The sequence below is a fragment of the Papio anubis genome, chromosome 12, assembly GCF_008728515.1.
Source record: "Papio anubis isolate 15944 chromosome 12, Panubis1.0, whole genome shotgun sequence".
In the NCBI taxonomy this organism is placed as follows: domain Eukaryota; kingdom Metazoa; phylum Chordata; class Mammalia; order Primates; family Cercopithecidae; genus Papio; species Papio anubis.
Genome location: NC_044987.1, coordinates 15,953,192 through 15,969,683, shown reverse-complemented (window position 1 = coordinate 15,969,683; position 16,492 = coordinate 15,953,192). Strand labels below are relative to the sequence as shown.

General features: G+C 43.0%; 1 protein-coding gene and 1 pseudogene across 2 annotated transcripts in view; both read left to right on the top strand.

The window, feature by feature from the left end:
• The first annotated feature begins 2,138 nt into the window (after positions 1 to 2,138).
• Positions 2,139 to 16,492, top strand: part of ARCN1 (archain 1) — a 34,476-nt gene continuing 20,122 nt past the window's right edge. Inside the window, exons 1-2 of one of the 2 annotated variants that reach the window (XM_003910788.3) lie at positions 2,139 to 2,326; positions 14,286 to 14,549. In XM_003910788.3, coding sequence (XP_003910837.1) covers positions 2,324 to 2,326; positions 14,286 to 14,549 — 267 coding nt within the window. In that variant the 5' untranslated portion in view covers positions 2,139 to 2,323. Of the gene's footprint in view, positions 2,327 to 2,408; positions 3,560 to 14,285; positions 14,550 to 16,492 lie in introns of those variants that run through there. The other variant, XM_009187409.4, reaches the window with a different exon arrangement.
• On the top strand, positions 10,253 to 11,442 carry LOC110741291 (annotated as a pseudogene).

The window sequence follows — 16,492 nt, the reverse complement described above, 5'->3', positions numbered from 1 at the left end:
CTCTTAGGAGAGATGGGGTTTCACCATGTTGGCCAGGATGGTCTTGATCTCTTGCACCCACCTCAGCCTCCCAAAGTGCTGGGATTACAGGCATAAGCCACCGGGCCCAGCCAGGAAAAAACTGACTTTGAACTTGGCTCTACCACTTACTAGTTGTGTGAGTTTGGACAAATGCTTAACTTTTTTGATCCTCAGTATCTTTATTTGGATTGTTGTAAAGGATTGGAAATAACATGTGTAAAGTACCTGACACAAATTAAGCACTCAATTAAAAGTTGCTATTATACTTAATTGTGGACATATAGGTTTAATATGGGTGAGTGCTATTGGGTTGAGCTAAGGATGTGGGATAAAATGATTTAAGGATGAACTACTGAATCAGCTATACTCTGAAAAATCTGAAATTTGGCATACAAGAAATAACGTGAGAATCACAAGAACAGAGTTTGAGTCCTGGTTCCATCATATACTGGTTTAGAAACTTTGGGTAAGTCCCTTAAACTTTTCATCATTTTCTTCATATACAAAATGGACATAAGCACAACTGCCCTGCTTCCTGTGCATGTTTTTTTTTTAAAAGATATAATTTACAAATCATAAAAATTCACCTTTTAAAAGTATACAATTTAGTGGTTTTTAGTATATTTGCCTCTATCTAGTTCCAGAACTACTATTTTTTGTTTGTTTGTTTTTGTTTTAAGAGTCTAAGTCTCACTATTTTGCACAGGCTGATCTTTAACCCCTGGTCTCAAGCCATCCTCCCAACTCAGCCTCCCAAGTAGCTGGGACTCTAGGATCATGCCACCATGCCTGGCTTAATTCCAGAATGTTTTAATTATTTCAGAAATAAATCTCACACTAATTAGCTGCCAGTCCCTATTCCTACCATTCCTGAGCCCCTGGAAACCACTAAGCTAGTTTCTGTCTCTGTGGGTTTTCTTCTGTTCTGGATCTTTCATATTAATTGAATCATATATGAGTGCCCCATTGTATCTGTCTTTTTTCACATAATATTTTCAAGGTTCATCCATATTGTAGCATGTCAGTACCTTATTCTATTTTGTGATTAAATAATATTCCATTCCATATATATGCCACATCTATTGATGAATGGATTTGTTTGGATTGTCTCCACTTTCTGGCTACTATGAATAAAGTTGCTATGAACATTAAGGTACACATTTTTGTGTTGACATATATTCAGTTCTCCTGGGTATGTACCTATGAGTAGAATTGCTCAGTCATATGGCAATTTTGTTTAACTTTTTGAGGAACTGCCAAACTCTTTTCCAACGTGGCTGCACTATTTCACATTCATCCTCACCAACAATTATTATGATAGCCATCCTAGTGGGTGTGAAGTGGTATCTCACCATGGGTCTGATTTCCATTTCCCTAAGGATATTCAACATTTCTTAATGTGCGTATTAGCCATTTACATATCTTCTTTGGACACATATCTATTCAGATCTTTTGCTCATTTTAATTTTTTGTTTTCTACTCTCTCCATTTTGCAGATGAAGCCCATTTTTAGACAGGAATACTGTATTTGTCTTCTTATTGCTGAGTTATAAGAGTTCTTAGGCTGGGCGCGGGGGCTCACGCCTGTAATCCCAGCACTTTGGGAGGCTGAGGCGGGTGGATCACTTGGGGTCAGGAGCTCGAGACCAGCCTGGCCGACATGGCAAAACCCCTTCTCCACTAAAACTACAAAAAACAGCCGAACGTAATGGCCCGTGCCTGTAATTCCAGCTACTCGGGAGGCTGAGGCAGAAGAACCCCTTGAACCTGGGAAGCGGAGGTTGCAGTGAGCCGACATCGCCCTATTGCGACAGAGTGGGCGACAGAGTGAGACTCCATCTCAAAAAAAAAATTTTTTTTATTTATATATATTCCGGATACTAGTCCTTTATGCACACGGGTTATCTTGTATATTTATTAAATAATAGTGGCTGTGCCAGCGGCTTAATAAACTGTAAGATGTGACGCAAAATAAATGAAGGCGATGACAGTGAAAGGGCAGAGATATAAGGTTCCACAATCGGGGGGTGAACGCTCCCTACACCTCCTGGGCACAGTCTTAACCCGAGCAGGGTACCCTCAATTTCCCCAGCCCGCAGGCCCCGCCCCGCCCCGCCCTTTGACCTCCGCCGCTTCCGGTTGAAGACGTGGCTCGGGGCCGCCATCTTGGCAAGAGGCGAAGCGGCAGCGGCTCCTGTCAAGCGGGCAGCAGATCCAGAGCGGCCCGTGCTCCCCTTCCCCAGACCCTCCCCCTATCCCCAGTGGAGCCGGAGAGCGGGCGCGCCCCACCACTGCCCTCACCATGGTAAGATCCGAGCCAGGACCCGAACTCCTGGGGTCCGAGCCTCACAGTCTCTCCCTGTCGGCGGGCCTGGGGCCGGGGCCGGAGGAGCCCCGCCCTGAGGGTCTAGGGCCGGGTGCTTTGCTTGGGGCTCCGGGAGCAATGTGGCCTCCTGTGCCCGGTCTCCTGGAGATCTGACGGAGCTGACTTCAGTCCATCTGTCGTCGTGCCCGCTTCCCCACCACCCCCCAACCAGCTGGACTCCCTCATCTGCTGGGACCTGCCCCTGAGACGGCGCGGCGTTTTTGCTCTGCGAGAACTTCGTGGTGGTGGTGCGGGTCCCAGGCTTCGGACCTCGGAACTGATGCTGTCCTGCCGGTTCCCTGGCGCTTAGGCTCAGCAAGCTGGGCCTGTCTCCGGAGGTTCTGGTCCTTCTTGTTAACCAGCTTGTCTCCCACCCCCGGTATTTGCTAGGCCGTTGATAACTCGAAATGCAAATCCACTGGTGTCCAGAAATTTTTCTTTTGTTTGTTCAGAAGGGAGAAATGGAGACACAGAGCGGAAAGGAGTAACTTCTAACATTAATTTATAGGACCCAAGTGTCCCTGAAACCTTCCACTACTTCCGTAGAACTCACTTGTGTCCATTTGTTAGTGTGACTCAGGGTACATACACTGTGTAGACCACTGGGAAAATGTGAGCAAGTTCCAGAGAACACAGGGTTTGCCTTCAAGCAACTTATTGTTCAGATGAAGTAAAATGTGTATGTGGCATGTCGTAGTCAGATGTCTCACAGGAGGAGGAGTAAGAGGGGTGAGTTATCCTCTGAGACCAGTTACTTGCCTTCACATGCGTTATCTTTGTATACTCATCTGTTACAAGGATGAGAAAGGTTAATGTGGTTGAGGATGGAGGAAATTAGAACTGCTGACATCACTCAATCTTCCTTTATCGCTGTGATTTGTAGATATTCATAAAGTAGTAGACATTCTTTGGTTTCAAAAAAGCTAGTAATTTATTTTTCAGTGCACCTTATGTCCTTTAATCTTTTGAAGGATATTCTGTTCTGTTCTTTTTTATTTTTTGTCAATAGATAACTTGATTTAAAACATCGTCCAGTGTACCTGAGAGATGACAGAATGTAATTTGGTGCCAATCCTAATCAGTTCTATTGACAACCCTGTAGATAAGAACTTGGATAATGGGGGGAACTCATGCTTGAGCTTTAAGCCACTAAACAGCTTTTCTCAGCCTCAGGTATATAAATTGCATCAAACAGGTTTGCCTCCTAAAATTTTTGTGTTGGACGTAAAATTTACAGAAACTTGTATTTTCAGTTTCTCCAGGAGGTTCTGTATTTGGTTAGTGATTTTGAAACTCAGTTCCTGTTTACACCCTGGAATTAATAGTGCATTTTAGAGCATATTTTTATTTTAATGGTAAAGTTAAGGTCTTGTATTATGTAAACCAGATATAGATAATCTTTATAAAAATCTTATTTGTTAAAAGGTTATTGAAATTTAGTATTTTTAATTCATTGATAACTGAGGGATGGTAAAGCCCTACATGATATATATAAAATATAACTTTTGCATGCTATTTTGACATGTGTACGTATACATAGAGTTGTGTCACATATTTCTGAATTATTTGGGACTTAGCATGATCCAGATACCCACAGATTTGTGTACTCTGGAGAACAATTTATCTCAGTACATTCTGCTCTGTAGAGTCTTAAGACATTGGTGTTATTTCTGTGTAATGTTTTTGGGTCCTGCTCCTTTACAAACATGTCCCTGGACAGTAGAAATGTCCAGATAGGGTGAAATATTGATCTGAAAGTTGTATCAAAACTTCTAGCAATTTATTTTAGCTCAACATTTCATTATGAAATTTTCAAACATCTGGAAAAGTTGAAAGAACTTTGTAGTGAATACCCATGTAACCACCAACTAGATTCTGTAACTAACATTTCACTATATTTTATCATGCATCTAACCATCCATCCATCCCTCTCTCCATTAAAAAAAATATACATTTCAAAGTAAGTTGCAGATATCAGTACATAAACATTGTTTTTTTAAAAATAAATTCCTTTTGGCTTTAGTTATTGAAGTGCACAATGTCCTAGACTGCAAAGTTCCAATAGATAAATAAGTGAACAAATGCAAAAACAAATGCCTTCTCATGACTTCATCATAAAGTAAAGTACAAAGAAAGGCATCTTTTAATTTACTTATTTTTTTAAGAGACAGGGTCTCACTATGTTGCCCAGGCTGGAGGGCAGTGGCTATTCACAGGCACTATCACAGTGCACTGTGGCCTGAAACTCCTAGCCTCAAGCGATCCTCCTACCTCCATCTCCCGAGTAGCTGGGACTGTAGACATGCGGGCCTTGATTTGATCTTTTTCTTGTATTCTGCAAATTAATGAGAACATGTTCTGACTTTTTTTCTTGTTTGTTTGGTTTTCGAGACTGAGTCTCACTCTGTCTCCAGGCTGGAGTGCAGCGGCACAATCTCGGCTCACTGCAACCTCCACCTCCCGCGTTCAAGCTATCCTCCTGCCTCAGCCTCCTGAGTAGCTGGGACTACAGTCGCATGCTGCCATGCCCAGCTAATTTTTTGTATTTTTAGTAGAGACAGGGTTTCACCATGTTGGCCAGGATGGTCTCTCTCTCTTCACCTTGTGATCTGCCCTCGGCCTCCCAAGGTGTTGGGATTACAGGCGTAAACCACCGCGCCCAGCCCCTTTTTTTCATATATGATACAGCAGCAGCACAGCTATTGTATTCTTTTTTTTTTTTTTGAGACGGAATCTTACTCTGTCACCAGGGCTGGAGTGCAGTGGCGCGATCTTGGCTGCCTTCAATCTCTGCCCCCCAGGTTCAAGCTATTCTGCCTCAGCCTCCCAAGAAGCTGAGATTTCAGGTATGTGCCACCATCTCCAGCTAATTTTTCTATTTTTAGTAGAAATGTGGTTTCACCATGTTGGCCAGGCTGGTCTTGAACTCCTGACCTCAAGTGATCCTCCCACCTCAGCCTCCCAAAGTGTTGGAATTACAGATTGAGCCACCATGCCCAGCACTGTATTCTTTATGTATCTTTTTAATTGTGTTTTGAGAGGACAGTAGAGAATGAAAATGATTCTCTTGAGTTTCCATTGATTTGCCATCTATTTATGTCTTCATATAGAAGTTCACTGCAGAAACTGATAATGGGTGTGTGTGTGTGTGTGTGTGTTTTAATTCTCTACAAGCTTTTGTTTTAGAATAGAAATGTGATGGATTTAAAACCCTCACTGAGTGAATTACTTTTCAAGTTTTAGGTTTTGTATGTGGTCTACATTTTATTGTAATCTTCTTTCTGATTTTATCTATAATAGCTTCACGTAAATAGGAAAGACAGAACAGTCCTCCCTGACAATTATAGAAACTAGCCTTAATATGGCCATGAATCGTGTGTGTGTATAAAATATTGCAGTGAATTACAAAGGAGAAGGTGACTATAATTCTGAAAGTAAGGAATCCTGAAGCATTTAGAGGTTCAAGAAAGAACTTGACTTTTTTTGAGAGAGAGTTGTGCATATTTATGCTGAATTATTATACCACCTGTTATTCTTGTACCTCTCTTGCACACACAATTTGTTATGGTTAGATAGTTTGCCGTCTTGCAGCCTAATACTACCATAAAATATTGTTCCAAAGTGGTTAGAACTGGAGCAGTGGGTATAAAATGGAAGTTTGTACGTTTTCTGTCACTGTATTTTTTTTTTTTTCTGTTACTGTAGTTTTCAAATGCTTAGACTTATAGAACTTTAAAGACACAGCACTTTGGATTTCATATAAACTAACGTCCTACTTTAGGGGTATTTCAATAATCAATTAAGTGACTTATCCAGGGTCACATGATTAGTGGCAAAGGCAGAACAGAAACCTAATTCTCCAGGTTTCTTAACTTGAGGCACTTAACAATTCATGTAGTTAAGTCTGTGTAGCAGAGAGTTGTTATTTAGTCCAAAGATAGTGTACTCAAACCATGTAAGAGTTATTAAAAGTTGTTTGGCAAAGCTTAATTTAATGGGGGAATTTTTTTTTTTTTAAGCAGTCCTGGAGAGATCATCTAACTTATGGGCCCTCAGTTTTCACATCTATAAGACAATCAAGCGCTCTTGCAAGTTCCTTTTAGATCTGGAATGTTTTTTTCCAAAAATGTTAAAAAAACAAAAACTTTGTAATCATGTTTATTAATTCTTCCTCGGTGAAAATCAGATCAAATTTCAGTAGGGAAAATTGTTAACTTACCTTTTAGTATATGCTATATTTTAATAATTGTTAAACCAGTAAACATTGATATGAAGAGGTTTATTATTTCAAGAACTTTAAGAAGACAAATACTAATTTAGGATAGGATAAATTTATCATGTTTAGAGGTGACCATACGTTCTAGCCGTGTTAGTAGCTGTGACAGAGAGACCTATGTCAGCTGCCTAGAACCTGTGATTTGTGGTGTCCTGGATGTTTTGATATTTATGCTATACTTAGTATGGGGAACTTTGGTCCTACTTTGGAAGCCTTGTTTTGCTTGTATCTGGATAATGGAATGACTCAAAGAGAGACATATGATTTTACCCTACTGTTTTCTTCATCTTGACATATGAAATCCTGGAATTCTGACCAGGTGTGGTGGCTCATGCCTGTAATCCCAGCACTTTGAGAGGCTGAGGCAGGTGGATCACTTGAGGTTGGGAGTTTGAGACCAGCCTGGGCAACATGGCAAAACCCTGTCTCTACAGAAAAATATAAAAAGTAGCCAGGTGTGGTGGCATGTGCCTGTAGTCCCAGATACCTGGGAGGCTGAAGTGGGAGAATCACCTGAGCCCAGAATGTTGAGGCTGCACTGAGCTGAGATCACACCACTGCACTACAGCTTGGGCAGTAGAGCAAGACTCTGTCTCAAAACAATCCTAGAGGCCGGGCGCGGTGGCTCAAGCCTGTAATCCCAGCACTTTGGGAGGCCGAGACGGGCGGATCATGAGGTCAGGAGATCAGGACCATCCTGGCTAACACGGCGAAACCCCGTCTCTACTAAAAAAAATACAAAAAACTAGCCGGGCGAGGTGGCGGGCGCCTGTAGTCCCAGCTACTCGGGAGGCTGAGGCAGGAGAATGGCGGGAACCCGGGAGGCGGAGCTTGCAGTGAGCTGAGATCAAGCCCACTGCACTCCAGCCTGGGCGACAGAGCGAGACTCCGTCTCAAAAAAAAAACAAGAAAACCAAAAAAACAATCCTGGAATTCATTAAAGCATGATTTAAATGCTGTTTCCTTTTTTTTTTTTGGAGGCATAGTCTCACTTTGTAGCCCAGGCTGGAGTAAAGTGGTATGATCTCGGCTTACTGCAACTTCCGCCTCCCAGGTTCAAGCAATCCTCCCACCTCACTCTCCCCAATAGCTGGGACTACAGGCGTGCACCACCACACTCGGCTAATTTTTTGTATTTTTTGGTAGAGACGGGGTTTTACCTTTTTGACCAGGCTGGTCTGGAACTCCTGACCTCAGGTAATCCACCCGCCCTGGCTCCCAAAGTGCAGAGATTAAGGCATGAGCCACCGCTCCCTGTCTAAATGCTATTTCTTCTATCAAGTCATCCCTGACCTTACCAGCTGCAAGTAATCTCTTCCTCTAAATTTCTACGCACTTTTATCAGTGACTTATGTTAACACATTCTGCCATACATTACAGGGATTTGCATTTGTGTCTTATCCCTATTAAGCTTCTTGTAGGCAGAATGCTAGTCTGTGTCATCTTAATTCTCAGAAAGCATGTTGTATGCATAGTAGGTGTTCAATAAATACTTAGTTAATTCTTATAACATCACAAAAATGGAGATTACCAGTACCTATAATTAGTTTTTGAACGTGCTCAACAGTAAAGTGGATGGGCCAGGTGCAGTGGCTCACTCCTGTAATCCCAACACTTTGGAGGCCAAGGCGCGCAGATGACTTGAGGCCAGGAGTTGGAGACCAGCCTGGCCAACATGACAAAACCCTGTCTCTATTAAAAATAGAAAAATTAGCCAGGCTTGGTGGTGCTGGCCTGCACCTGTAGTCCCAGCTGCTCGGGAGGCTGAGGCATGAGAATTTCTTGAACCCAGGTGGCAGAGCTTGCAGTGAGCTGAGATGGTACCACTACACTCCAGCCTGGACTACAGAGTGAGACACTCTCTCAAAAAATAAATAAAGTGGATAGTAACATACACCTTTTTGTTCCTTTTTCCCTTTCAAGTTGCCTTTGATGTTTTTACCTAAATTTTACCTGTATGGTATGGAGGTGTTTTTAACTCTAGTTGGAAACCTAAGAACTACCCTTGAGCCTGTAAACATTGTTTCTAACAGTTTTATTATTAGATATGGGGTTTCTATTAAATGCAGCATGTTTATATAGGTCTGAAGTTTTGGTCTGAGCTGTCCTTTCTTTTTTTTTTTTTTTTTGAGACGGAGTCTCGCGCTGTCGCCCAGGCTGGAGTGCAGTGGCTGGATCTCAGCTCACTCCAAGCTCCGCCTCCCGGGTTCACGCCATTCTCCGGCCTCAGCCTCCTGAGTAGCTGGGACTACAGGCGCTGCCACCTCGCCCGGCTATTTTTTGTATTTCTTAGTAGAGACGGGGTTTCACCGTGTTAGCCAGGATGGTCTCGATCTCCTGACCTCGTGATCCGCCCATCTCGGCCTCCCAAAGTGCTGGGATTACAGGCTTGAGCCACCGTGCCCGGCCTGAGCTGTCCTTTCTTTAGATGTGCATTTGATTTGTCTTATTCCTTAAGAACCTCATAAAATTCTAACATAGAGGACCATAACTTCCTAGAGCTGTGATTCTCAAACTTTTAAGGATAGGAGGTCCTACAGGGATTACATTTACAATATGCTCCCATTTATTAATAATATCTCTCATTGCATGAGGGGATTTTCTGTGGGCCATTGAGAATAACTTCTCTGGAGGATCAATGCATTCCCTGAAACTATATGTAAAATTTTGGGGGGAGAATCAATATTCATTATTTGAATATCAAAATATTGACAAAGACAAAAATCCATTGCCTTGGCCGGATGCTATGGCTCACACTTGTAATCCCAGCACTTTGGAAGGCTGAGGTGTGCAGATCACTTTAGCCCAGGAGTTTGAGAGCAGCCTGGACAACATGGCGAAACCCCATCTCTATTTTTTTTTTTTTTAATAAAAAAAGAAAAATCCATCACCTTGAAGTGACATAATTTTTTTCATGAGATGCATGTTTGTTATTACTAATGGTGCTGTTTTACATCATGAATATATGTGCTACAAGTTGTATAGCACTTTTGAAGTACAGTTTCATTATAGTCATTTGGCCCTCGTAATAGCTTATAAGGTCATTAGATAATGCTGCATTTTATAGGAAAAGAAACGAGGTTAAGAGAGGTTGAGTAACTGAAGGTCAGACAGATGGTAAATAGAAGAACAAAACTAGAATATAGATTTTCTCACTCCCAGTCATTTAGTTTTTCTGATATATCAGCTTGGTTCTTTGCAAATTTGGGACACTAATTCTAACTCAGTCTTTGGGAAAAGGAGAAACCAATGTGATATGATCCCAAATATAAGGGAATTCCCCACTTTTCTGATGAGACTATTAAGAAGAAAAGCTTTTTGCCAATTATATAAACTTTTAAGAATGTAACAAAAATAGTCCGGGCGCGGTGGCTCACACCTGTAATCTCAGCACTTTCGGAGGCCGAGCTGGGTGGATCCCCTGAGGTCGGGCATTCGAGACCAGCTTGGCCAACCAATATGGTGAAACCCCGTCTCTACTAGAAATACAAAAAAAAATTAGCTGGGCGTGGTGGTGGTGCCTGTAATGCCAGCTACTCGGGAGGCTGAGGCAGGAGAATCGCTTGAACCTAGGAGGCGGAAGTTGCAGTGAGCCAAGATCTTGCCATTGTACTCCAGCCTGGGCAACAAGAGCAAAACTCTGTCTTTTAAAAAAGAAAAAAAACGAAAAATAAAACCAAAAAACTCCTCTCTTCGGTCTGTACTTCCAAGATGACAAAGAAAAGAAGGAACAACGGCCATGCCAAAAAGGGCCGCGGCCACATGCGGCCTATTCGCTGCACTAACTGTGCTCGATGTGTGCCCAAGGACAAGGCCATTAAGAAATTCGTCATTCAAAACAGTCCCACAGCAGCAGTCAGGGACATTTCTGAAGCGAGCATCTTCGATGCCTATGTGCTTCCCAAGCTGTATGTGAAGCTACATTACTGTGTGAGTTGTGCAATTCACAGCAAAGTAGTCAGGAATCAATCTCTTGAAGCCCACAAGAACCAAACCCCCCCTCCCCAATTTAGACCTACAGATTGCTGCCCCACGTCCCCCACCAAAGCCCATGTAGGGAGCTGAGTCTTTAAAGACTGAAGACAGACTATTCTCTGGAGAAAAATAAAATGGAAATTGTACTTTAAAAAAATGTCAAAAATAGTCCAATATGTTCTTAAAATAGTTAATAATTTACATATATGTTTTAAATTACATAAATCTTAATTTAGAAATAATTTTTTCCATTTTTATATTCATAAAGCAATTTTCTCTAGATTCTTTGTGAACATCATATCACTCGGGCCACTTTTTGAATCATCAGTTTGCTATTTAGCAGTTTTGAATCCATATGTGATATATTGGCAGTTTGGGAAATTTTATCCCAAGTCATAAAAACCCATTTATATAGTATTAGGACAGTTAACTTTTAAAAGGAATATTTATAACTGATATTCAACACATGAAATTGTGAGTTCTGGCTAGGCGTGGTGACTCATACTTGTAATTCCAGCACTTCGGGAGGCCAGGGTGGGCTGATCACTTGAGTCCAGGAGTTCAAGACCAGCCTGGGCAACATGGTGAAACCCCACCTCTACTGAAAATACAAAAATTTGCCAGGCGTAGTGACACCTGCCCATGGTCCCAGCTTCTTTCAAGGGGCTGAGGCAGGAGGATTGTTCAAGCCCAGAAGTTGAGGCTACGTGAGCCACGATCGCACCATTGCAGTCCAGCCTGTGTGACAAAGTGAGACCCTGTCTCCAAAAAAAAAAAAAGAAATTGTGAATTCTGATCCTCAGGGTAATTACTAAATCCAGTGACCTTTCGTTACTACCACATGCAAAACTAGCATAGTTTGAAGATAAGGTGTATCCCAGACAACTCTTTTAGTTCAATATAGTCATTGAGGGAGCACCTTTAATATGACAGACTGTGGAAGGATTCAAAACTACACAACTCTTTTTAAAAAATATATAAGTATTCCTTCCATAAAAATATATTACTATGATAGCATATTTTCACACCTAAAAATTAGCATTAATTTTTTAGTATTATCAATTATTCAATCACTGTTCAAATTTGATTTGTACATTGTGATGGACTGACATGTCTAAGTCTCTTTTAATGTGTGTTTGTATTTTTAGTAGGGATGGGGTTTCTCCATGTTGGTCAGGCTGGTCTTGAACTCCCGGCCACCGGTGATCCACCCGCCTCTGCCTCCCAAAGTGCTGAGATTATAGGTGTGAGCCACTGTGCGTGGCCCAAGACGACTATTTAAAAACTGTTTAGGGCCTATGCCCTAAAAAGGGCATAAGCACGTTGGCTTATGCCTGTAATCCCAGCACTTTGGGAGGCCGAGGCGGGTGGATCACTTTGACCTTAGGTGATCGAACTTAGGAGTACTAAGTTCTAAAAATACAAAATTAACTGGGTATGGTGGCATGCACCTGTAATCCCAGCTACTTGGGAGGCTGAGGCAGGAGAATTCCTTGAATCTGGGAGGTGGAGGTTGCCGTGAGCTATGATCACGCCTTTGCACTCCAGCCTGGGCAAAAAGAGTGAAACTCCATCTTAAAAGGAAGTTAAAATAAGAAAAAAAAATTAACTGGGCGTAGTGGCAGGCGCCTGTAGTTCCAGCTATTCGGGACCACTTGCTGTTGAGAAATAAGCATGATGGTGATTGTCTCCCACATACCCTAATTACCTATTTTTAGTAGATAAGGATGTTATGTTCTCCTATAATATAAAACTGTTGATGTATTGAAACTATAAGAATATTAGGCCGGGCACAGTGGCTCAAGCCCGTAATCCCAGCACTTTGGGAGGCTGAGACGGGCGGATCATGAGGTCAGGAGATCGAGACCATCCTGGCTAACACGGTGAAACCCCGTCTCTACTAAAAAATAATAATAAAAAAAAAAACTAGCTGGGCGAGGTAGCGGGTACCTGTAGTCCCAGCTACTCGGGAGGCTGAGTCAGGAGAATGGCGTAAACCCGGGAGGCGGAGCTTGCAGTGAGCTGAGATCTGGCCACTGCACTCCGGCCTGGGCGACAGAGCGAGACTCCGTCTCAAAAAAAAAAGAAAGAAACTATAAGAATATTTATTTAAATTGGCTAACTTGTTTTTCTTCAAGCTACTCACCTGTAGAGCTTTCTATAAAGCTGAGAAGCCTGACCAGTAGGATTTTGATATTTCAGAGGTTATATCCTAGCATTGAGGCTTCCTAAATGTTTTAATAGTGTTTGTTACTTGTGCTTGTGAATGAGCTCTTGGGTTCCTGCACTGAGGAGACTGGACTTAATTTTCTTACTCCCCTGCTCATGGCATTTGAGGTCTCCGCTTCTTCCTTTGGTACTTTATTTGTTTTGTTTAGTGAAATGCCAGATGCTAAAATAGGGGGCTATTAGGTCTTGATCATTGCCTAATATCAAAACCTATGTGAAACATTGAGCCATTTAGATTTTTATTTTGCAGATTGTTTGGATATCTGGGAGTAAGACAGTGTGAATGGGAAAGTTAGTCAAGGAGCAGAAGATAAATTTAGACTCAGTAGCTTGGGTTCATATTCTAGATAAAAATAATAAATGTAAGGGGCTTCTTATGTCTTTAATATTTTTAATCTGCCTGATCACACTTCAGCGTGGGCTTGGAAATATCTTGCTCTTTTTAGAAAAAGTTTAAGCTGTTCTTTGTGGGTTTGCCAAAGCAGAGAGCAACCCAGTTCTGAGTCACAGGAGACTCATTAAATATGTATGGTCTTGGAAAAAGGTCATTTCATTACACAGTTTTTCTATAGGTATGTTATTGAAAAACAGGAATAATAGCATTAGTTTCCTCTACTTTAGCTTTGTCTTATAAATTACGTATTACAATGAAAAGAACAATGGAGTAAAAGTTTGAAACTCAGCATTCTTTTTTTTTTTTTTTTTTTTTAAGACAGAGTATTGCTCTGTTGCCCAGGCTGGAGGGCAGTGACTCGATCTCTGCCTCCCGGGTTCAAGTAATTCTCGTGCCTCAGCCTCCTGAGTAGCTAGGATTACGGGTGCATGCTACCATGCCTGGCTCATTTTTGTATTTTTAGTAGAGATGGGGTTTTGCCATGTTGGCCAGGCTGGTCTCGAACTCCTGACCTCAAGTAATCCAGCCACCTTGGCCTCCCAAAGTGCTGGGTTTACAGGTGTGAGCCACTGTGCCTGTGAAAGTCAGTATTCTGTTGCTCGTCATGTCAGCTGGTTGTGGTAGCTCATGCCTATAATCTCAGCACTTTGGGAGGCCAAGGCAGGAGGATTGCTTGAATCTAGGAGTTCAAGACCACCCTGGGAAACATAGTGGTCTCTACTAAACTTTTTTAGTAGACACTGTCTCTACTAAAAGCTTTTTAAAAATTAACGAGGCTTGGTGGCACGCACTTGTAGTCCTAGCTACTCAGGAGTTCTTGAGCCCAGTAGTTTGAGATTGCAGTGAGCTGTGATCTTGCCATTGCACTCCGGCATGGGTGACAGAGTGAGACTCTGTCTTAAAAATAATACTACTACTAGTTCTGTCACTAAATAAATATGTCATTTTATGGAACATTTCCTGGGATGTTGAGAAAACAGATGTGAAGAAATAATAGTACTTATTTATGCATATGTTCCTGGCAGGTGCTGTTGGCAGCAGCGGTCTGCACAAAAGCAGGAAAGGCTATTGTCTCTCGACAGTTTGTGGAAATGACCCGAACTCGGATTGAGGGCTTATTAGCAGCTTTTCCAAAGCTCATGAACACTGGAAAACAACATACGTTTGTTGAAACAGAGAGCGTAAGATATGTCTACCAGCCTATGGAGAAACTCTATATGGTACTGATCACTACCAAAAACAGCAACATTTTAGAAGATTTGGAGACTCTAAGGCTCTTCTCAAGAGTGGTAAGAGTACTGCTATAATACTGGGTTCCACTTTTTGTTTTACATTTTGTGCGAAACTAGTTTTTCCTCCAAAGCAGCTGATGCTCACCAGTTTGCAGGCTCCTGCTCCCCACCCCAGCGACTTACTGCTGCAGCTCCTTGTTTATTCAGCAGACATTTATTGGGTGTCCTCTTAGAATATAGGTGTCCCAAAAGAATATGGGAACTACTCTTTCATTTCCCAGTTCTTTTTTTTTTTTTTTTTTTTTTTTGAGACGGAGTCTCGCTCTGCCACCCAGGCTGGAGTGCAGTGGCATGATCTCGGCTCACTGCAAGCTCCGCCTCCCGGGCTCACGCTATTCTCCTGCCTCAGCCTCCCGAGCAGCTGGGACTACAGGCGCCCGCCACCGCACCCGGCTAATTTTTTTTTTTTTTGTATTTTTAGTAGAGACGGGGTTTCACCGTGGTCTCGATCTCCTGACCTTGTGATCCGCCCGCCTCGGCCTCCCAAAGTGCTGGGATTACAGGCGTGAGCCACCGCGCCCGGCCAATTTCCCAGTTCTTAAGCAGTTCTAATCTGCCGTTCTAGTTCTGATACTTGTTTGGTTGTGCTTTTTAGATAATGTTTTCTAGGTAAGACTTACTGATCCAAACACACACACACACACACACACACACACACACCTTCTCTTTAAGACTTTATGCCAAAGTCTTGCTTAAAATGAAGACTAAGGCTGGGCACGGTGGCTCACGCCTGTAATCCCAGCACTTTGGGAGGCCAAGGCAGGCGGATCACGAGGTCAGGAGATCAAGACCCTCCTGTCTATTACGGTGAAACCCCGTCTCTACTAAAAAATACAAAAAAAATTAACCAGGCATGGTGGCAGGCACGTGTAGTCCCAGCTACTCGGGAGGCTGAGGCAAGAGAATGGTATGAACCCAGGGGACGGAGGTTGCAGTGAGCCAAGATCATACCACTGCACTCCAGCCTGGGCAACAGAGCAAAACTCTGTCTCAAAAAAAAAAAAAAACTAAGGCCAGGTGTGGTAGCATGTGCCTGTAGTCCAAGCTACTCAAGAGGCTGAGGCAGAAGGATTGCTTGAGGCCAGGAGTTCAAGTGAATAGGCATTATACTTCAGTGTGGGCAACACAGCAAGACCCCAATTCCTTTTTTTTTTTTTTTGAACAGAGAGTCTCAGCTCTGTCGCCCGGGAGGCTGGAGTGCAGTAACCTCAGCTCACTGCAAGCCTCCGCCTCCCGAGTTCACGCCGATCTCCGCCGCCTCCCGGCTGGGACTGGCACTCCTGGCCGCCGGCTGGATTTTGTATTTTTTAGTGAAGACAGTTCCTCGACCAACTTCCAGAGATGGTCACCGATCTCCTGACCTGCGTGATCACTTCCGTCTGGCCTCCCAAAGTGCTGGGATTACAGGCGAGCAGCCCGGCCTCCTTTTTTTTGAGACAGAATCTCGCTTTTGCCCAGGCTGGAGTGCAGTGGCACAATCTCGGCTCACTGCAACCTCCGCCTCCCAGGTTCAAGCAATTCTCTGGCCTCAGCCTCCCGAGTAGGTGAAATTACAGATGTGCACCACCATGCCTGTCACAATTTTTGTATTTTTGTGTGATCAGTTCTGTCGTCAGGCTCTGATCTCGGGTGATCTGCCTTTCTTGGCTCCCAAAGTGCTGGGATTACAGGCATGAGCCACTGCACCCAGCCGTAAGAATCAGGGTCTTGGGCGCAGTGGCTCACGCCTATAATTCCAGCACTTTGGGAGGCTGAGATGGGTGGATCACCTGAGGTCAGGATTTGAACCAGCCCGGCCAACATGAGTGGCTCGTCTCTAAAAATACAAAAAAATAACTGGGTGTGGTGGTGGGCTCCTGAAATCCTACTACTCAGCAAAAAATACAAAAAAATTAGCTGGGTGTGGTGGTGGGCACCTGAAATCCTATTACTCAGCAGAC